Source organism: Diadema setosum, chromosome 16 (assembly GCF_964275005.1).
Source record: "Diadema setosum chromosome 16, eeDiaSeto1, whole genome shotgun sequence".
Taxonomy (NCBI): Eukaryota; Metazoa; Echinodermata; class Echinoidea; order Diadematoida; family Diadematidae; genus Diadema; species Diadema setosum.
The window spans coordinates 12,569,227-12,592,298 of record NC_092700.1 but is presented as its reverse complement, the minus strand read 5'-3'; the positions used below and the strand labels follow the sequence as shown (position 1 = coordinate 12,592,298).

The 23,072-nt window shown below is 39.1% G+C and overlaps 1 protein-coding gene across 1 annotated transcript; it reads left to right on the top strand.

Moving 5' to 3' along the window:
- The first annotated feature begins 13,406 nt into the window (after positions 1 to 13,406).
- On the top strand, positions 13,407 to 16,392 carry LOC140240115 (uncharacterized). Its single transcript, XM_072319924.1, has 2 exons — positions 13,407 to 14,036; positions 15,470 to 16,392. Exons 1-2 carry the CDS (start codon positions 13,579 to 13,581, stop codon positions 15,897 to 15,899), a joined length of 888 nt encoding a protein of 295 aa, XP_072176025.1. The 5' UTR covers positions 13,407 to 13,578; the 3' UTR covers positions 15,900 to 16,392.
- The last annotated feature ends 6,680 nt before the right edge of the window (positions 16,393 to 23,072 follow it).

Here is a 23,072-nt window from a genome sequence, read left to right as displayed (position 1 = left end):
TAATAAAACCTCCATACCAAAGCAGCACGCAAGTGATACCCTAGATATATTTGAACAAAATAATAGCAAAAATATGAACGTTTGAAAGTTTGCATCTAACCAATGTAGGCTATTAAAAATAAGGTATAACGTTTCATGAGCATTGATTTCAAAATGGGTGAACTTCTTTTTTATCATTGCCTTATTTCGCGTATTATTGAGTGTGAATGAAGAAACATAGCTCTCTTCTTCTGTCTTGGAAAATGTTTAAATTAGATGATGATGATGATGAAGCACTATTTATACAGCGCCATTTTTCTTTATCTGTAGATTAACATTCAAAGGTGCCCGGCTCCCACAATGTGTATGTATTGTCCCTGACACTATCATTGGCAGAATCATGGAGAATTCGTTTTCTTTCGAGGAAAAATGAAAAATGGCGTTATTCAATGATGACATTGATTCAAGACGGCTATAAATGCGTGATCACTCTCACGACCTGACCTTTGGAGGCGCTGAGGGACAATGTAAATGGTAAACCATTAACAGATTATCAAGTGCGGGTTTTTTTTTTCCAGTCTATGCAACAGCTGTGTTATGATTGTATAATTTTGGTTGAGAGGGGGATTCGAATTTCAACATTTTGCAAGATAATTAGAAACCACTTATGACATATTAATGAGCATTCAATTCTAGGAAAAATATTTATTCATTTGGTTAAAATCAGTTTGGAAATGGTTGAGATATGGCCCAAACAAGAAAGAAAAAAAAAACTAGAGCAAAACAAAAGGTCCTAATAAAAGGTGGTTCCCGCCTTTCATTATTACCCCTTTATTTTGTTTGTTGTTGTTGTTGTTGTTGTTGGTTTTGTTTTTGTTTTTGTTTTGCTTTTGTTTTGTTTTTGTTTTTGTTTTTGTTTTTGTTTTTGTTTTGTTTTGTTTTTTTTTTGGGGGGGGGGGGGTTGATATCTCAGCCATTTCCGAACCAATTTTCATCAGGTAAACTTTGAATTCCTCCTAGACGTTGAATTGTGCTCTTTCAAATTTCACAAGCGGTTTCTAATCATCTCACAGAAAAGTTGGAAACCTGCAGCCCCATCTCAACCAAAACTATATCTCTTTAAATAACGCATACATAGGTAGGAATGAAGTCTTTTGTGTCACTGCTTCCATTCATATCAAATCTATTGCTATGTTTATATGTTTATTTTCTCCTTCATAGATTAGTAAAGACAATTATAGAAACAATGCTTTCTGTTTACAAAGCTGACTAAAGCGAACAGCCTGACTCATGTTCCATAGCAGTAGAGTACTCCCCCCCCCCTTTTTTTCCTCTACAATTTGTTCTACGAATTTGAAGCTCGAAAGTCTGGAAAGGTAATGTGGAGGCAGGCAGGGTTTAGGGAGGCTGCTTGATGTGCCGGTAACCACCAGTTCATCGAACCGAGCAGCTTGTTGCCTCGTGCAATCGTTTCTTTCGTGTGTTTGTTATACTCACATTCGTGCTTGCTGTCAAATTATGCCCGCTGCAAAACTTCATTGTGGTAAGCTTTCCCCTCCTCCTCCTCTCTTCCCTCTTCCGTTTCAAACGATGACATGAATTCTTCTTTCCTCAACTGGGCGTTAGTTCTGTGGTTAACAGAATTTTCCCTTTGGCGGCTCGACAATGACCAAGGCAAATGTGGACATTTTGACATCCGCCCTCTCCAATTTCTCCCGCATGAGTGACCTCGGCTTTATCTTTGGTCGATAAATTGGCAACATTGGCACATCGCCAACTTTCACACGGTCCCTTTCTAGGGAGAACAAGAGAGAGGGAGAGAGAGAGAGAGAGAGAGAGGGGGGGGGGGAGGGGGAGGGGTGTGGATACGGTGACAGATCGGGCAGCTGAGAAGAAAAATAATACTAGTTTGCCTTCAGACCCTGCTCGTATGAGGATCTCAAGAAAGCAATGCAAACATTCAGTTCTCTGGCGATCAAGAGTCTCATCACAATCTTCTCTCTTCTCTCTTAGAAACGCCATAAATTCGTAAGCAAATCATTGGCAAATGGTGTATTTGTTACTGATACATCGGTACTGAGTAACCACTGTTCTACGTATAGCAATTACAACGATTAGATTCAAAAGACTACTTAGTATGAAAAGGCGAAGGTAGGACTCTACTCCTACTTTGTTATTCCTGCATCGTGAGTACGAGAGATCCGGCAGGGCATTCAACCGTGCATTGTGAGAAGCCCGCTATTGACCTTGCCGAAGTGTGCATTTCTTCCCCTCTGTACTCTTGCCGCCATTCGTATTCTCCCCTTCTTGGCAGTACTTGAACGGCGATTGTTAATAATGATTTCGGTGTTGTCAATTTATATTGGCAAAATAAACAGAGAAGTGCGCCAGTAATGAACAAGGCGCATTGCACTGAACTCTTCGACGGCTGGCTGCCAGCACGTCGATGGAATACACGCCGGATGAAAATGAGCGGTGGCTGTAAACATGGGGTCACCGACCGCCTTTCGCGGGTGCTATTCTGCCGAGCCTGTCAACAAAAATTAGCGGCTGGGGGAAATGGTACGCATAACGCACACGATACAAATTATCATTTTATAGAAAGCCATTAGGGATTCATCTTTAATAACTTGAATCTTCAAGACTTTGCGGTGACGAGATAAAGAGTTTGGATTGCTCACGCAATAAAGTGCGACAAACATACATCTACCGCTAAATACTACATAATATAACAATCTGGCTTATTGCAGAACAGACAGGAATATGTATCATGTGATTTGCACTGAGTCATCACAGCATGTGACCATACAGTGTCCGCCGGGAGACAGATTTCATTAACTAGCATGTGGGATATCTATCCTTCCAAGGGCCTCCAGGCTACTACTCTAAACCGAGGAAAAACGCTTATTTTAGTGAAAAGTGACAAATGTCAATCGGAATTTAAAGAAATGTTGACAACAAACTGGACTCTGTGCGATAAGAATTCATAACAGGGAGCTTGATGGCCACCTTACTACCATTTTATCAATTCATTTACTGACTCAAAACCCGGACCTCTACCACACTTCACACAGCAAAATCACCAAAATACTTAACCAACCTGTATACAACAATCAGGATAATACAAAATGTGGTCCCAGCGATAAATCTCAAAGCACTTTGTTTCCAGTGGAAAATGCACAATGCATGAATATTATTTCTTTTTTTTTTTGGGTTTCATGAAGATCAATATATTTGTATACCATGTTAATAAAATGTGCATGTATGTGAAGGTGTGATGCACACGTACTTATTCATAATTACGTGTTTACCATACTATAAGTATATTGCTTGATATTCATTTAATGTACGTATATTTTGTACTTGCTTCATTGTACTACACCAACATGGCATTTCATCTGCTTGGACAGATCTTCAACTGAACTATCTACCTGTACAAATAATTTTCATGATTAATTTACCTCACGAACCAACGAGAGAGTTGTGAGTTGACGACATTATCACGTCAGCAAATTTGCGTGAAAGGGTTGATGCCATTATTACTGTGTGGTGAAAACATGTGAAACTTTAAAATTCATACATAAAAATATACGTTGATGTTGGTGTGTGTGTGTCCGATTTGATATAACATCTACCAATACAGTGATTTCCATCCAGCCTTACTCCGTTCACGTTTCTTCTGACAGCCGTCTGCAACTCTTCTCATTTCGATCGATTTCTACAAAACTTTAAAGTTTTGTAGAAATCGATCGAAATGAGAAGAGTTGGAGACGCTTAGATTTTCTGTTTGGCCAAGTAAACCTTGCTAATGGTCTAGCATGAAGTACGTACCTCTTGGATACATGTTATGTTCTTTTTATACCAGTGTGGTCTTCAATATTCACACAGCCTAAGAACATACACCTCCTGTGTAGGCCTATAAGAATAGGGAGGTGACCTCCTGTTCCTGCTAAGAACAGAAGATGATCTCATCAAAAGATTTCGACTGCTTAGACGTTCGCAAGACGTCCATCAATGTGTCCATTTTACTGCGCCTTCCGTACCGCTTATTCATTATTTTCAAGTGCGTTGTGACAAGCTGGGTGACAAGCATACATTGCACTCATAAAAATATGATTGTATAGGGGCCACACAGCCATACAGGGCCTTTGTTCATGGAGAGCCATGATATGCACTATCGAAAACGTTTGATCTTTGGTTGAGAGTGTTTGTGAAGATTACGCGGAGCCTTGCCGTCCTGCACAAAATGATTGTATTTTTGATTACACGCTGTCTCCGATTGTTTCGGTGAGTGTTGACAGTTGTGTTACAATCGTGCGGATACTCTCGTGAGTCGATATGGATTTTTAGCGGTGAACCGTGTATGGTGTTACCATGAACTTTTCAATGTGACTCATTATCCTACGTGCACCACGTGCAAGTGGGACGTTCACTCTTCCGGCTACCACAATGAGTGGGACTACTCACAACACAAGCCCGGCGAATAATATGTACACACATTGTGTACCTTTGACACGTCCATTGTAGGAATGCCAATCATTACGACCTGGAACAGCCGGCATGAACCAAACAACGCACCGGTTGCCGAGAAGACGGCGTGTGAAGTTTAAAAGAAAATGGATTCATGGTTGCAGTGACTGACCGTAGGCTTTTCGATTTCCTTTTGATTTAGTGCAAATACAAGGTTTCTGTTGCACTCTTCAAGAAGCTCTGAGAATTGGCGGCATCTCGATTTCTCCGAGCAGACGACACTCTGTCTGGCCAGGATGCACGATGAAATATTAATGAAAGCGTCCACGAACATCGTCACTTACGTTTTGACGTGTGTCACTTTTCACCATTTGGCGACTCCACTGTCTTGAGTGGTGTAATACAAAGGACTTTAAAAACGGTAGCATCTCTTTATGAAGGCCATGCTGTCATACTGCAATCCAACAAGGACTTATCAACGGCGCTATAGTAGATATGAAAATTAACACAAAGCGAAATCCCACTATAAGATTTAGCCAACATTGCAGCAAAGCTTTCATGACAATCATAAAGAAAGTTTTGTGATGCTGATGTTCTGATCGAGGTGGTATCAGCATGAACATTGATGGGGTTTGTATCAGCCTCGCTCTCAATCACAAAACATGAACATTGATGGGGTTTGTTTTCGTCTCCTCATAGGTCATCCGCTGCATTACACATCAAGTCGTCCCTTTTCGAAATGAAATTTAATAGAGATGAACAATAGATCCCTTTGAATCACACCGATGTTTTATTTTCTGAAAACAAAATTTTAAAGATAACCGATATTTATTATTATTGTCTTGGTCAATTTATGTATAAACTCTTTAATAATTTTGTTGCCGACTGTTTTCACCAGCATGTTTGCGAGAAACCGCTCGTTCAATATCCGACCCGTCACTCTGATGAATTCCTTTACACAATCTATACTTATATTTGCTGGACCTAAGTATTGGAACAACCTTTCTAACAGTTTATAAGGGCATCCCCAAGTTTAAGTTTTTTCAAGAATAATCTGAAGACAAATATTTTGAATAGTTATAAGAATTCATCTAATTATCATTATGAAAATTAATATTTTGTATATTACTTTCATGAAATTAAAAATTGTGTTGATTCTTTATTGGTTGCAAAGAAGTGTAAAATCCAACCTTATATTCTGTTGAAATCACAGCTAAGCGGTTCCATCCATCCACTACCTCTCGTCTAGTTGTCTTCTTTTTTTTTTTGTATTTATCTTCACTCCACGTAAGAAGTTTCTCTCTCTCCCTCTCTCCCCCTCCCTCTCACACACAGACACACACTCTCTCTCTCTTTCTCTCTCTCTTCCTCTCTGTCTCTCTTTCTTTCCTCTCTCTTCCGGCATGACAGCGACTTAGTGTATAGGGATTTGTTCAGGGTTTTTGTTTCGGATTAGTTAGGTTAGTTATAGGTCTTTTTGTCTTAGTTTCTTTGTTTTATCCATTTTCAATGTATATCAGTCAGTCGATTATAAAATTTCTTGTATTACGTGTGGGGGGAATGCACCCTACAAGCCCAGCTTTTTAGCATTCCTCCCCATTTCCAACATTTTCGTATACTTACAATTTTTCTGTAAACTTATTTTTTATTTTGTAAATTATGAAATCTATGTACTTGTACTGTGTTGTAATATATCTATGTTTCTGTTGGAAATGAAAAATAAATGAATGAATGAATGAATGAAACTTGGTAAATATAGCCATGTGATCTTCGCGTCAAATGATGAGGATTTATTTGATTACATCGCCAATGATGTTGTGGGAGAAAGAGATATGTGATTGCCAGATTATCGATCCAAATATGAATGCATTACTATGTTTGATGTAAAAACTAAAAGAAAACTTGTGAAGCAAGGACACAAATAGACTCATCTACAGTATAATTTGTAAGTACTGATTGCAGTGAATGATTTTGAATCATCGTCTTGATGCCTGATATCACTGTTCCATGAAAAGGTAAAATACATGTATAATAATGTATTCCACAATTTCCTTGAGATGTTTTTGTGTCTTTTGTGAGATTACCATAACCATGAGAGTCTACCTGGACACGAGACTAAAGTCTCACTTGTCATTTTGAATGAACCTAATGGGGTGGCCCATTTGGTAAATGAAGCACTATGTCCTTGATCATGACCCTCCGGTTTGGGATGCAGCTGACACCGCTCATTATTAACCTCTCTGCCTGACTGCTCTTTCCTCGTACGCCGTACATTTCATGAGGCCGAGCGCAGAGTTCCAAGAAAGAGAAATACATGTACGTGCTAGAAGTAGTCTCCGGCATGGCTTACCGTGGGTCGATTGCTTTTAAGAAGCGAGTATTGCTAATTTACTCGCTCCAGTCTCTTCCAGACTTCCTTGATTTTTTTTTTTCTCCGAGACGAGAAATTCTATTCTACAAAGTGCGGGGCATTTATGATATACAATTTGTATCTCACTTTGATTTGATTGATATCCCATGAAGACCTAGATAGCAGATATGTAGCTGCACTGGTTGGAAATGCAAATTTCTCAGGGGAATTGTTCGTATCAAATGAAGGCATTAGATAGTCTACTACAAGGGTCTGTCCATATCCTCTCTCTGTCTCCTAGAACAGGGTAACATTCTCGGCCACTTCACGAAGTAACTTGAACGAGAGTTACCTCGACCCTGGGCGTGACCCCCTGCAGGGTTTCTGTAGTCTACAGCTACTAGACGTTTGATCATGGTAGAGTTGACAGAGAGACCCAGCTGATGTCACTTTCGACTCGTTCATTCTTCCTACGGTATTTTTAGGGAGGTGGACTCTCATAATTGCATTTTTAATCAAAATCGTGTATTTGCATTGATTGTTTTATCGTGTAAACATGAGCCCATTCAATTCGCTGCTAAGCATCGTCTGATGTTCAGCAGTTACCATAGTATAAAAAAAAAGTTTGAGAAAAGTTTCTTTTTGCTTTTGTGTTTCATTAAGTTGAAACACAAAGAAAATCACAAAATCATAAACTGTAAATTTAGCCTCGACAAGGCTGAATATATTTGTCTCAAAACCTCAAAATTATCATGTGTTTGTTTAATTTCTGATGATCGAGATCACATCTGATGACACAGTTTTTGCTAAATGTTCTCCTATATTCATGACAGTGATGCTGCTATGTCGAAGGACCTCTCATGTGTTCATGACGGTGATGCTGCTATGTCGAAGGACCGACGTCTACACATAAGGGAAAATATGCATATTTTCCAGTTGTTTGACAACAACAATAACAACGACAAAAGTAAACACAAAGGCAAACAAACAAACAAACAAAAAACTTACACAGCAACCTATAGATGAGTGTCGGCAGGTATTCTTTTGGTAGCCGTTCGTGATCATGTAATTCACTTCAATTGACATACTTTGATATTTACTAAACATAATTATTACATATAGGGTTTCATTTTCAGTTTACTGTATATTCATTGTATCGACATGTATAAATCACGTCATTAATTATCTTGCTAATTGTATTGTTCACATTCGCAGATGTTCATTAATAACACGCCACGGTAATTCATCCATCATCATCAAAATTATTGTCATCGTTCAAATTTAATGATGAAATTAATCATCATCATTTATAGAAAGAATGTATCTTGACATTCCCACAGAGTTTGAACGCAGTTCTCTATCTTGTGCACCTTTATGCTAGTTTTACTTAAATGACCTGGACAACAAACGTTGAGAATTTGGTCTGCAAGTATTAGAATAGCCCTGCTGTATTACGGAGAACTGAAATAGCGTCTCAGCAAGGCGTTTTCCTAGAAACAAGCATACAACCCGTTGTTTCCGAACGATGACTTCAGCTGAGGCCCTAATTGATCCAATAACGTTTCGTGGACTGAGCATGGAGAGCATTATTTTGACGTGCAGGCTGCACTGTACACGCAACCGGCGAGCATGTGTATGCATTACTTCTTGTGCTGCGCAGAAATGTGACTGACCTACAGGGTAAACAAATGCATCAGAATCGCTTAAGCCAATTTGATTGCCTGTAATTCAATAAATTTTATTAAGCGTAAAGCATCAGAATGCATCTTTACGTCGTTGTTTTACCATGGAAACGTATGGCAAACAGAAATGGTGAGTATATTCCGGAGTTTCCTGCTTCGGAAATTTCATCTTCATATCGCGCGTCAGTGACGCAAGTGGCGTCTTGTTTTTCCTCTCCTGCCTCACTCGCTCTTATTATATCCGCTCTTTGTCTAGTTCAAGGTCGCCTGCTGCTTGTGAATCGAGGTTTTCCTTGAAACGCAAAGTTCTTAATGGGTTCTACTTCAGCTTTGTTTCTATCGCCTTGAGGTCCTTCGATTGAACGGAGTCCTAAATCAATCTAGCGTCGAAATCAAATCAAGTTGGAAGGAGATGATTAAATACGTCTCTTTCTATCTTTAATGTGTACAAATTTTCCTCCTCCATTCACACTGCGCTCCCATTTAGCTTAATTCTATATATCTAATTCATTAACAACACAGCAAATTTTAAGCACTTAAAAATACATGCAAAACGACCCTGGGTACTTTGCTACACAGGTAATGTTATACAGTAATCTGCAGTAATGTTGTAAATGTATAGGCCTATCAGTGATGTGACGGCATATACCGAGTACATGGAGAGAAAGAAAAAATGGCAACACCCCCCATAAATAATACCAGCGATTAGCGAATGGCAACCAGTCTTGCCGAAACTATGGCGTTTTTTTTATTTTTTATTTTTTTAACAGACGTATAGTAGGGCAATTACCCCCGGCTAAATACTGGTTAGTGATTAGGTTAGAGTAAAGATCAGGGTTAGGATTAGGTTTAGGGTTAGAGCTTGGGTTAGGGTTAGGATTAGGTTCAGGATCAGGATTATAGGGTTAGGGTCAGGGGAAGGGTCTGGGGTAATTGCCCAGGGGGTAATTGCCCTACATCCAAAAAGATATGATATATGTGAATCTTCATGAAACGAGAGAATATGAATTTGAATAATTTTCTTCTTCTTGTTTCTCATATTTAACAACGGAAAAATACAATACACAATACACTTAAGAAAACAATTTCAAAATCATTAAAGTACAATTCTAAACATAGAAACGAGCTATATACAAAGATAAATGCAACAATAAGCAATTAGATAACACAAGACTTTGTTTGTTTGTTTATTTGTTTGTTTGTTTGTTTGTTTGTACATTTCCATCTGTGAAGATTGCTGGATAGCCCATATTCAGCTATTAAGCTGGTCTTCCATGGGGTCCAGTTGGATGTGAGGTGGGACCACTTCACCGGGTTAAACACCCTGCTCTTTGCGATGAATGAATGAAGCGGGATCTTTTACGTGCATGAGTTGTGACTCTCTCATACACGGGACCTCCATTTTATGTCCTATCCAAGGGACAGAGTGTTTTGCCTCTCGCTAGAGGGGACGGTATGCTTACACACAATATTGCTCAGTCCAGACTCGGGTTCGAATCCGGGCCCATGGGATCGTGGGGCAGACGCGAGCCAACTCACCGCCCTTAGAGGGAAGATAAACCCCAAGAGCAATGTGGATTGAGTGAAAGCAGCAACATTAGTAGAACACATCAGTGAAAGTTTGAAGAAAATTGGACAATCGATGCAAAAGTTATGAATTTTTAAAGTTTTGGTGTTGGAACCGCTGGACGAGGAGACTACTAGAGGTTATGACGTATGAGTGGACAACAATACCAAGAAAATATAAAGAAAATTCTACAAAAATCCATTTTTTCATGAAAATTACAAATTCCATCAACTTGATATTGACATATGTTAGGGGTAGCAATTATTCCCCCTGCTTTCTGAAAGAGGTTGGTCCATTGCTCTTTCATAATTCTAGAAAAGTGAATTTTAATCTTAGGATGCTAATACAGCTGTATTCAGTGCGTGTTTTTTTTTTTTTGGCTGATATTGATTATTAAAAACAAAAAGATTATAAAAGAACCTTAAAAGGTAAAAGCCATCATAATAGGCCCTATATACTTCATTTTTTGTTCCTCTTTAAATTCAGGATTGAGGAAATGGAATATAGAAATGCCCTAGACCTCATTCTGTATAAATGCCAAAGGATGCATGGATGAACAGTGCTGTCGTACTTTTTTAAGAATAAAAATGTGAACCTGCTTGTGAACTTGTGGACGGAGGGATTAATATAGCCGTCATTAGGTCATTCTAGACTTGAGGACCGTTCTACTTCATTACTTCATTTCATTTCATTTGCCAGAAACTGTTCTTGATCGTAGTAAACGCAAAGAACGGCTTTGTCATCTGGTTAGATAAGCATGGAACATTGCTCATAAACATGATGGTTGCAAATAAACCGGACGGACATCTGTTGAAAATATGTTCGTGAATATACAAATGTTATACAAAATACATGTAAATATTTTTTAAATCATTTGTATGAGTAAGAAATTGAAAAGGCGTCGATAATTAGGCCTACTATTCTACCAGCACGTTTCATTATTGATGAGGAGAATCTAATTAAAAAAAAGATACACTTTTCACCACACTATAGAATACTACTAATTACATATGTCATGCAGAAGTTAATAAGAATTAAACACAATGTTTGTAGAATGTTAATGGAGAAATATCTTTAAGTTTGTTGATAATTCCATCGTCTCTAGAAAAAACTGTAATCAACATAAATAGTTTTTAATAATGTAAGATTTTGTTTTTACTTTTGATAAAAGATCATTATCGATGTATAGTCGCTGTAAATTAACATTGTATCGAATGTGTAGTTGCCATGAAGCGGATTTGTTTATTAGATTGCTATTATTGAACACAATGTGCACGTATTGAGTTTGTTGTTACAGTTAGTATTTCATTCGGAGCTAACTTGTTTGCATGTACATTGCATCGAGCCTTCGACGAATTTGAATTTGATCTGTTTTTTTTTCTCTCTCTCTCTCTCTCTGATGACCAGTTAGGGCTATCAAAACCAGACATTTTGGTGGCCCGAGTCCGAGATAAAGAAGTGGCCCAAAATATGCAGAAACATAACCATCCATTTTGAATCGGTGTCGAGCCCTGTTACAATCTCGAGGAGGATATTAGAATCACGATGTATCTGGGAAGAGGATAAAAGAAAACAAGTTGGACGAGTTAGGGAAATCATTCTCATATTAAGTGTGAAAAGGATTGTACCGAATAAGAACTTGTGAAACACCCCACGATATGCTTTGAATCACTAGATTTATGTGCACTTATAACAACAAATGATGCAACAACACATCAAAAACATTGGAAATGAAAGATTTGAATTTATTTAAACTTTGACAGTTTATGTTTAATTATAATTGTATCAATCACCTAAAATATTTTATCATGTTGGTATCATTTCATGGAAATACACAATTATCCCATTCAGTGAATTCCATCTCAACTTCAAATGAGAGCTGTAGGGCCTACATTATTATAATAGTGTGCATGCAAAATAATTTATTAATATATACAGGACCAAGATTCTAGAATATCTTCGATAATAGTTTGCAAGATACTTTTAAGTAGATCACATTCAAATATAAACTGAGGAAATATTAATTGTTTGATGGAAATAAAATCACTGAATAGAAAAAAAAAATCAAAATCGGACCTGAAACACGACAGTCGTGGGATTTTGAAAACTGCGTGTCCTGTATTATCATACAAAGCTGTCATATTACAAATTATTTTTATGCAAATTAAACAAGGTAAAAATGTCGTAACTTCAGAAGTCTTCCATGTAGTACACACACACACACACACACATACAAACATAATATTATATAAAGAGATAGATATTGCACGTCTGTATGTGTTTTAAATGAAAATACATACGTAGTACATAGGGCTTACCATTGTATCCTGTTTCACCTCATATCAGGGGCCCGTTGCATAAAACTTACCATTGAATTTCAATGGTAACTACCGTCAAAATTAGGCGTCACAGCCAATCAGCATCAAGGATTACAAAATTTACCGCTAATTTGAAGACTTACCGCTAGAAAGGAGCGGTAAGTCCAGCGGTAAGGGTTTCATGCAACAGGGCCCAGGTTATGATTATAACGTAGCTATAAGCAGACCGAGGTTTGCATCATGGATGTTCTTCAGCAGCAACTAGCTGTACTACAAACTGCTTTTCAGGCCACCATGGACAAAAAAGAATGGACATCATGAGACAACGCGGAAGGGGGTGAGATCGTGACTGCCGCATGCTTCTGACAAGGCCTCGAGGCCGAGGCTTGGAAAAGAGACTAACAATGAAGCAAAAAATTGAGTGCGCGACTGCTCTCGCATTCACCGCTTCCTGTCGATGCTGGCGAGTTAGTCTCATTCTTCAGCCACCGCTTCCTGTCGATGCTGGCGAGTTAGTCTCATTCCTCAGCCAAAATGGTACCTTGCCGAAAGGCTTAGATTGCCGTGGCAGTCACGGTGCAGATCAGAAACCCAGTAAACCATAGAAAAACGGGGTGAACGAAGCAAAATTTGACCATGAAACTACATGTACTATCGAAATGATGTGAGAGTAAGAGGCCGTAATAATCTTTGACTCTAATGGAACGGGAAGCATAGCGATTTATTACTAGTACAAGTATACTAAAGAAACATCCCTTTGATTTCCTAATACATGTATCTCGCGGTCCTTTCTTTGTCACGTTCTTCCGCGTTTTGTGCGAAGGTTTTTTTCCCCCCTCTGTTTCGGTTGCTTCACGTAATGCTGCTCGTTTTGTTTATTGAGCTTTGTGCACGTTTGCTCACGGCAAGTGCAGTACATGGCGTGGCAAGTACAGTACTTGGCATGTATTGTATGGTAGCCGTTTCGCCGCATTCAATGGAGACGTGTCCAGGCGTGTAATGTATGTATTACGGACACAGAGCGGAGGCGCAGTGCGTTCTAATACGGTGTGACACGTGGTGCGTGGTCTGGGAGGGAGTGCAGTGTAATATACGTGCTGATATAAGCGGGGGAGTTCCATTTAGGTGTGAACAATCGACATAATAACCGTCCCCACCAAACGGGCCAAAGGAAGAGATAAGACCAAATTGTTGGAAGTCATAGGCCTAGATATGCCACCGAAGAAGTCAAGGCGTATGACGTCCCCCTATCCTGCAACACAACCACCAATAGACGAGCTAGAACAGTATGAAGATGATGAAAGTGTGGTTGATGGTGACTCGCTCCCTAAACCCGAGGCTGAGGCTGAGGCTGAGGCTGATGAGGTTGAAGGAGACGCACCTACTAGGAAGAAGGCGGGCTCCAGGATCGTCACGAACTTTTCCGAGGAGGAGAAGGAGCGCATCATTTGCTTCCTTCAACAGAATCCCTCGCTGTACTCCAAGAGGCTGGCTGGTTACAAAGATACGGTTGCCAAGGAGAGACTGTGGACGGATCAGGCCAGGCGGATGAACTGTATGCCTTACGAGCTCAAAACGTGGTACGACAGCATGCGCACCAAGCTTGGTAAACTGAAGAAAGCTGTAATGACGTCCTGGCGAGCTATCGACCGCTTCACTGCAACCGAACGGTAAGTCTGGTACCGAAAGTAATTTGGGAAGGGGGGGGGGGGGGGGACGGTGCCACTCAGGCGTTTCACGATTTTTTTTTTCTTCCTTTGCGGGATCATGCCAAACCACGCTTACCCAAGACCATACACAAGCTACCCAACATACACTCTACGTACATAAATTATACGTACACACACACACACACACACACACATAATATTATGAAATCGACACAGATATGTGTTTTTATGAAATGAAAAAGGGAAAATGTTTTGAGCAAAAGTGAAGTCTAAGATTCCGTTGAAGCATATTTCTTTGCATCCACCAAACTGCTATAAGTGCAAATCGTTCTAAAAAGCGCACGACTTGTTTTCAAGCAACAAATTATTGTCGCACTTAAAGGGGAAATCCAGTCCAAAAACAGGTAAGTCTGATAAGAGAGAGTAAAATATGAGTTCAACGGTACAATTTTGATTGAAATCGTTTGAAAAATATATGGAAGTTATGACATTTCGAAGTTTCGCTAATTTTCCAGGAAACAGTTCTTGAACGGTCAATATGAATATGTAAATGACAAAGTAAGCATGTCATTCCCTCACAACTTGCCATATAGTTTGTACATACAATTTTGAAACTTTGAAATTTCCAGGCTCAAATCCAGGTATATCTATTCTGGAAACTATTCTGAGGTCAATGACAGAAACACTGAATTTGTGTCTTTTTTTGTGTACACGATCAATGGAAAATAAAACCGGGTATGACATGGTTAGCTCATCACTCATTGCATATCATATCCCCTGTACGAGAACTGTTTCGCAGAAATTAGCGAAATGTTGGAACTTCCCTATATTGCAACCGATTTCAGTCAAATTTTTACCGTTGAACTCGTGAGATTTTACTCTTTTTTTAAAAATAAATCAGACTAACGTATATTTGTTCTTTATTCTTTATTTTATTTTATTTTATTTTGATTATTATCATTTTTTGTTTTGTTACTGTAGTTTGGAAGTGCTACTATCACCCAGATGAAACTGACTGATGAAATATTAGTCTTGCATTATCATGCTTCAGCGATCGAAGAGGGAAATCACAATTACGGACTATACACCCACAACCACTCACCTGTGACATTGTCTACTAATTCCGACTGCAAACCAAATATACTTTATAGGCCCTTATACTTAATTACAAGTAAAACGTATCTCAATGCATCCATGGGGCTAGTAGCTCCATGGTGCGTCTAACGATTTAACGTATCTCAATACATTTAACGATTTGATGTGCTGACATTTTTTGGATTATCCCCCTCTTTTTTTACTTTGAGGGTGGGGGATGCGTCTTGCTTGTAGTATCAGCTTCAGCTCTTGAAATGCATGAGTGATTCCCTCCAGCCTATGGATGGACGTGTGTGTATGAAAACAGATACAGTGTGTTTCAATCTCTATTTTATCAGGTGGATATGGTATCGCTTCCAGTTCCTGTTGGAGCACATCGCCCAGAATCCCAGGAGTACTGCAGAAATCTACACACCCCAGCGCCCACCCCCTGCTCCCCACCGAGCACCTTCTCCGGAGGTTCCAGAAGACGCGCCACCTGCCGACACTCCAGCATGTACACACAGTATGTCGTCTACAGTAGGCGCCATCCCAGATCTCCTAATCGGCATCCTGGAGACCTACCTAGCAGAGCGACAGAGTCATGTGCACCCATCCACCGCCTTTGGTTCCTACGTTGATGGAAGTCTGCGCAGCCTCCCACCCGCCATCCGACGTACAGCAGAAGCCAGAATCATGGGGGTATTGCACGAGTGTCAGGATGAAGCGGATCAACAGCACTTCCGGATGGTGAACCCACACCAGGTTGTCGCCGCCGATCAAGAGTGACCCAGACTCGGTACGGAGAGCCTCCAGCCCATGCAACCTGACAAGTTGTAGCAAAGAGAGGAAGACCAGACATATTTTTGTACATCTGTCCAATCATTATGCAAACTCATGTTTGACTCTTTCCTACCGATTCCATAGAATATGGGTAGTTTATGCAAGAATGTAAGTTTGAAAAAAAAATTAAAGGTAGAATGAAGCCACAAGTCAGATATATTAGATTTCAATTAGAGCTCTTCGCACTTCAGTATGGGTAAAGCAGTTTTCTTCAGTTTTTTTTTAAATGAAAGAAAACAACAAAAATACATGAAAGAATGTACAGAAAGACAAAGAGTTGTTCAGATCTGAAAATCTAACGTTGGTCTATCGTTACCAAAGTACAGGATGAAGTAACCAGTTCTGTTACATAATTCACATAACTAAAATAGACAAGAGATAGCCATTCCGTTTGTCTCTTGTGTTCTGTTTACAATCGTTCTTTCAATAAATTAGTACTGTATATATGAACAGAAGCTTTCTCCGACTCTGGTCTTTGAACTAATTACTCATAACTGAGATGGATGAACTTTTCTGCGTGCGCTATACATCATAATATGTGTATGCACGACTGATGAATAACCTTTGGGATGATTAGTGGTCCCGTCAGGATCGTGTGTTTTGGGCGTGAATTGTCTTCCACTTGGGAGTTGTCATTCTGTCCTGCCACTGTAAGCACCTGCATGGGAGTTTATATTCTTCCTAAGGTTCATTACAGGTGGCAGGACAGGACGAGACTTGCCATTCGATGTCTGATCACTCTTTTCATGGATCTCGTCCAAGAGCTCTGGAGGCATTCTCTAATAGTTCTGGAAGACATTGTGATCTGCGGTGGGGAACTCTCTGGTGTGAATTGCCAAGAAATGGCTCACCAGCTCCTGCGTCCCGTCTTCTTATAACTATTCGCGTAGCCACATGGATCAAGGAGGTATAGGCTCGCAGAGTACCTCCCTGCTTTGATCTTGCTTAACCTCATCCTTTCATTCTTCTTTCTACCTGCTGCACCCCAGCCTTCCCTCTGTGCCTATTACCTTCTTTTGCTGACGCAAAGCAAAGACAGGATGCCACCACGCAAACACAAAACCTCTTCATCTATTGCATTCATATACATAGTATCTCATCGAAGTCTCAGGATTCAATGATTGCTATTTTTTATATCATTTCATTTTATTTCAATATTCTTTTAGCAGGGTAGCCCTTTCAGTTGGTTAACTGTTCTACCAAGGGGCCCTGCTCACATTATGTATACAGATAAAAATGTCATGAACATCAAAACAAAGTACAAACAATTAAATAACTTATACTACAAATCAACCACTACAAACTCAAGCATAATTACGATTACATTTTAATAACAGCTTGATAGGGCAATCAGAAAAGTATTGCCACTTCACCTACCCCCCTTACAATTGTTATTATACAATATCTTCAAATTTCGGACTTCACTTACTATATCATTGCTATTATTACATGTAATTATTGCTATTATTGCACTGCTATTATTGCATGTGAGACCTTCTTTTCATACCGTGGGCACAAACGTGCTTGACGGCTTCCACGTCCACGAATATCATCCATAAGATCCATGGTAGACTGTGGGCCGAACCGTAAAGAGCCCGTTTGAGCCTCCGGTAATTAGCAAACCCCACGGCCGGGCATGGATAGTACCCCCTCGGAAAAACTTTACAATATCTAACATAGCTTGAATAAGGAGAAACAATAGCCAAAATCTCACCTTGCCTTCCTTTGTGGTTTTAACCTTATGTTCCTGACGGCCACGCTCAGCAACAAAGAGGAACAAAGAAAGGGGTCTGCAGTTGTATAATACGTAGTAGCTTTTGTATAAAACTGTGGGTATGTTATGACGTTCTTACATCATCACCCCTCAAATTTGCATGTTATATTGAGCGACGAATAGCATTGTCTCATGAAAACATGTGAGATCTGACATAACCTGATTTCTTCTACGTTCTATTTCAATGAAATTTCTAGATGTAACTTGAACCAAGTTAAACTGAACACGCAGTGGCATTGTACTTTACAGATGAAATTGAGGTTACACAAAGGACATTGACCACGAAATCACAATCAATGTCTAATATTAGCTCTGTTACAAGGGAGACCTCCCAGGGTATCACAACCTTAAAGTAACAGTTGTAGAACTATTTAGTAACCCTCATTCACATGTTTATTTACAAGCCATATATCTTTATATCTATATACAATGTAATAATATACATATCTGTATTTGCTTAACTGTAGTACGTCCGGAACGATGTTTATGAATCAAGAGGGGAGGGGAAAAAGAGCGTTAGGTACAATGCTGTCAACAAATTCAATAGTGCAGCTACCTTTGAATGACACGATGTTCAAGGTCTCGGTCTGAAAATATTCACTAGTATAAACCTTGAGGTGTGCCTGCAATACTGTGTTTTGGAATATCTTGTAAATTGCATGCTTCCTTAAGTACTTGTAAACAGGTAAACGGAAACACACGCTTCAATGAAATAATTTCTTCGTGTAACTTCATGTGTAACTGTACCGCCGATTTAATTGGCAAAATGGCACGTGACTATGATAGTACTCAATTAATAGACCTAATCATGGCGGTTTGATAACAGTGCATAACGCTATATGACAAAATGTCCAGCAATGATTAATGTACAACTACATGTACTTCAGTACTTCAGCAATTTTCTTACCTCTGAATATGATTATTGTCGTCAGATTGGATTTGATTGTGCGTTAATACCACAGTGATTTCCATTGCAGAAAGGAGTCGCAGTGCACGGTTAGGTGTAACGATACACTATAGTTATACGTAATGAATTTAATAGATCAGGGCCGTATATAGTGCTTGGTTGGTTCATGTGCTTTCGCGAACCATTAGTTGGTCATGTGAAATTTGAAAAGTTTAGAGTTGAATTTCACTCTATGGTCAAGTTGGCGTAGATAATTGAAAAAAGGTTAAATATTCAAAATTTCATCTACATGTGAATCAGAAATCAATAAGAAAGTAACAGTATTTCTACAAAACAGTGATACTATTCGCAAACCTGCATGCAAATTAGATCAGGTGAATGTTTAAATCGTACCATCAATAAGTTGCAATAACCAAGCACTTATGGATTTTAGGGAACGGAGTTTCATTGACATTATGACGGATGACATATGCCAAAATAACATACTTATGACTAATGACGTAATGTGTATAAAATTTTTACACTGTGACATAGATAATGGCACGTGGCATTCAAAAAAGTTGTACAGGAAGTATAATGTTCAAAGTACCGGCGTACCTCTTCTGACTTAGCCTTTCCTCCACTCAATAGCTCCAGAATTTCTCTGTGTGTCCTACGTGTATTACGTACCCTCCAGCAATCTCCGATCGGCTCAGGATCTTTCGCATTGCCCTGCTGCTGTGGTCAGACCGAGATTTATCGAGAGCGATCTTTCCCCTCATTCTGCCCCTTCACTTTGGAATACCGCCCCATCCTATTTGAAAGACTCATCCACAACAGTGCACACCCAGGTTTAAATTTAAAGGGAACGTAAACCCAAAGAGCAACGTGGATTGAGTGAAAGCAGCAACATTAGTAGAACACATCAGTGACAGTTTGAGGGAAATCGGACAATCGATGCAAAAGTTATGAATTTTTAAAGTTTTGGTGTTGGAACCGCTGGATGAGGAGACTACTAGAGGATATGACGTATAAGTGGACAACAATATAAAGAAAATATAAAGAAAATTCCACAAAAATTCATTTTTCATGAAAATTACAAATTCCATCAACTTGATACTGACATTATGTTCAGGGTAGCAATTATTCCACCTGCTTTCTGAAAGCGGTTAGTCAAGTGCTCTTTTATAATGTTAGAAAAGTGAATTTTTGTTGAATTTTCTTGGTATTTTCTTTGTATTGTTGTCCATTCATACGTCATAACCTCTAGTAGTCTCCTCTACCAGCAGTTCCAACACCAAAACTTTAAAAATTCATAAGTTTTGCATCGATTGTCCGATTTTCCTCAAACTTTCCCTGATGTGTTCAACCAATATTGTGGTTTTCACTCAATCCACATTGCTCTTTGGGTGTACGTTCCCTTTAAAGGAGCCAAAAACCCAAAGAGCAATATAGATTGAGTGAAAGCAGCAACATTAGAAAACATCAGTGAAACTTTGAGGAAAATCAGACAATCAATGCAAAAGTTATGATTTTTTTTTTTATAGTTTTGGTGTTGGAATCTCTGGATGAGACTACTAGAGAGTAGGGCGTCATTTGTTGACAACAATACAAAGAAAATATAAAGAGAACTCCACAAAAAGAAATCATTTTTCATGATAATTACACATTCCATGAACTTGATACTGACATAAATGTTAAGGGTAGTAATAATACCCCCTGCTTCTTGGAAGCGGTTAGTCAAGTGCTCTTTCATTACGCTAGAAAAGTGAAATCATGTTAAATTTTCGTTATATTTTCTTTATATTGTTGTCCACATGTGACGTCATGAACTATTTTAGTCTTCGGATCCAGTGATTCGAACACCAAAACTTTAAAAATTCATAACTTTTGCATCGATTGCCCGATTTTCCCCAAACTTTCACTGATGTGTTATACCAATGTTGCTGCTTCCACTTAATTCTCATTGCTTTTTTTGGTTTGGGTCCCTTTAGAATTGTCCGGGAAACATTATTTTATTCAAGATGCATTTTGAATGGGTTATATGTTTATATTTGATAGCATCTTTCTGTCCTTTTGTTTTTCATACATAGAAACGCAATATTGCAGTGATATTATGCGCTACAAAACAAAACAGCACTATTTGACTCTATATGGTTTTTATTACATTTTTGGTCCAAGTCAAGGGGAGAGTTGTATAAGGTGATGACATCATCACTTCATCTAACTTCCATAGTTCTGATCAAGATTCCTCCCCCTTATTGGGTACAATCTGTGAAACTTGATCAATCCCTGTTCGAAATTTGATGAAAATCCTACAAATCGGTTTGTAAATCTTTTCATCAATTGGGCATGGAGATGCATTGCAGTCCAACCACTATCCAGGCTTCAAGCAATACTGCTTTGTGACTGAAGGCAAGATGACTGAACAGAAAAACTGGAATAATGTAGTCTCGTGTTGGTGTTAGTAGGCCTACTCATGACGGTACTAATATCAGTCATTTCATGCCTTTATATACCGGAGAGCTATAGTGAACGAAAACAGTACCACAATGAGGAAACTGTGAAATTATTTAAGCTGTCCATCAAACGATAGAGTTTTTCACTTCCCAACTGATTTTTGGTTTTATTTGAAATTCGTTAAGCACACATCGATGAAAAAGAAAAAAAAATACTGTTCAAAAAGCTTGAAACTACCAGGACTCAAGAAAGCATGTTACAAAGCGATCAGAACTGACAGTCAACTGTAAACGACTTTTAAAAGGGAGAAACACGTACAAAAATAGCAGACATGAGAATATGAAAGCGAAATACACTGTAGATAGCGTATATCCAGTGCATGTGTTAACGACCTCACGCCCATGCAGTGTGCTCCGAATCACACTACAGAAGGAATCCTGGTGAACGCAACCTACGAGATTGTTTGGTTGTTGTGAGGCACTGCAGCTACATTGTATAATGTAATAGGAGATCCAGTACGACGTGATGACAACACGTTCACCTCAAGTGCTTTCACATAGCCCTCTAAGCCCGATACGGAGGTGGGGAAGCCCGATTATGATATACGACCACTGATCTTTCTGGGTACGACCAAGTCTACGACCAATGTCTCGCTTTGACCTTTGATGACATCTTGCAGCCGACATCCGTGTAACGCGACTCCGTGTCATCAAGACAGCGATAAGAGAAATCAGAAAAAGAGAAAATCAAGAATGTATAGCAGCACAAAAAGAAAAAAAAAGAGCAACGTGTACATTACTTATACCAGATACCAGATTACATTTCCTGAAATCGAGAGAAAATGTTTTCTTCATAGTTGCGAGTGTGTTATTGCAGGGTTCCGCAGAATAGGCGTCAGCACTCCAGGTTCTGACAAAAATCCAAACTGAGAGCCTCTGTAAACAACTCTGTCGCTACCTATTATGATATAATTAATGTTATAAATGATAGGGTGATAAATCATGACAAAATAATATCGTATATCATACATGCGTATATATCACTATCCTTATTTCACTAAAGTATTATCTTTTTTTTAAAGCAATGAAACAAGGTTATTAAAAATCATCTTATCACAACTACCATAATGATTCAAAATGTCCGGGCACCAAAATAACAAGATACGATGTATATCTGGTTTCACTTTGTAAATTGACGATAATCGTACAACACGACATCAAGAGGATAATGCGTGCATACGAGATATCAAAAGGAAGATAATTATGTGTTTCATCTGCAGATCTGTAGCATTGAGAAGGTAGACTCCAGCATGTGTTATCCCTTAATGGGACAATGCCCCGATATTTGAATGAAAACTAACGACTGAAGTAGACAAAATGGAAACTGGGATGTGGTAATGAGAGTCTCTTCAATCCGGTGCAATCGATCATTCCTTGGCCGTTTTGATAGCTCGTCTTTGCAGACGTTATCTTCTTGATTAATGGCGGGAATCACACGAGGTCCTGGAAAGGGAATGAACAAGAGAAAAAACTCACGAGGAGGTAAACGACACTTCTGCAAACCAGTGCTCGAGCTCAAAAGGAAAACGGCACACCGGAAACTTGAATAGTCTTTTGTCAAAACTTTTATTGTTTGTAGTTGGCCGATTGTAGCACATAATTATATTGCAACTAAATTGTCATTAAATTTAGTCACGTGTTCTCACTGAGTAGTGATATTAGATGCAACCCCATATTAGTTGAGGAAAGGATAACAACTCACCCTCACTCTAAGCCAGTGCGGAGTTAGGTCATGGGCGCATTGGCGCGAATGACCCTTCTGGTTTTTTTTCAGTCGGTTAGGGGCATGCACTTCACTCGTTTTCAGAGCGACATAATGCATAAGTTTTACATAACAATTATGGGATTCATTAATCCTGTTCAAACAAAGAATGAACTTGCGTAGACCAGCTGATGACCAGAATGATCCGTCAATTGACACTTGGAAAAACATCCATTTC

Coding starts and splice junctions, on each gene's coding strand:
- LOC140240115 (XM_072319924.1), top strand. CDS start 13,579: ATGCCACCGAAGAAGTCAAGGCGTATGACGTCCCCCTATCCTGCAACA. Junction 14,037..15,469: donor CGCTTCACTGCAACCGAACG/GTAAGTCTGGTA, acceptor CTATTTTATCAG/GTGGATATGGTATCGCTTCC.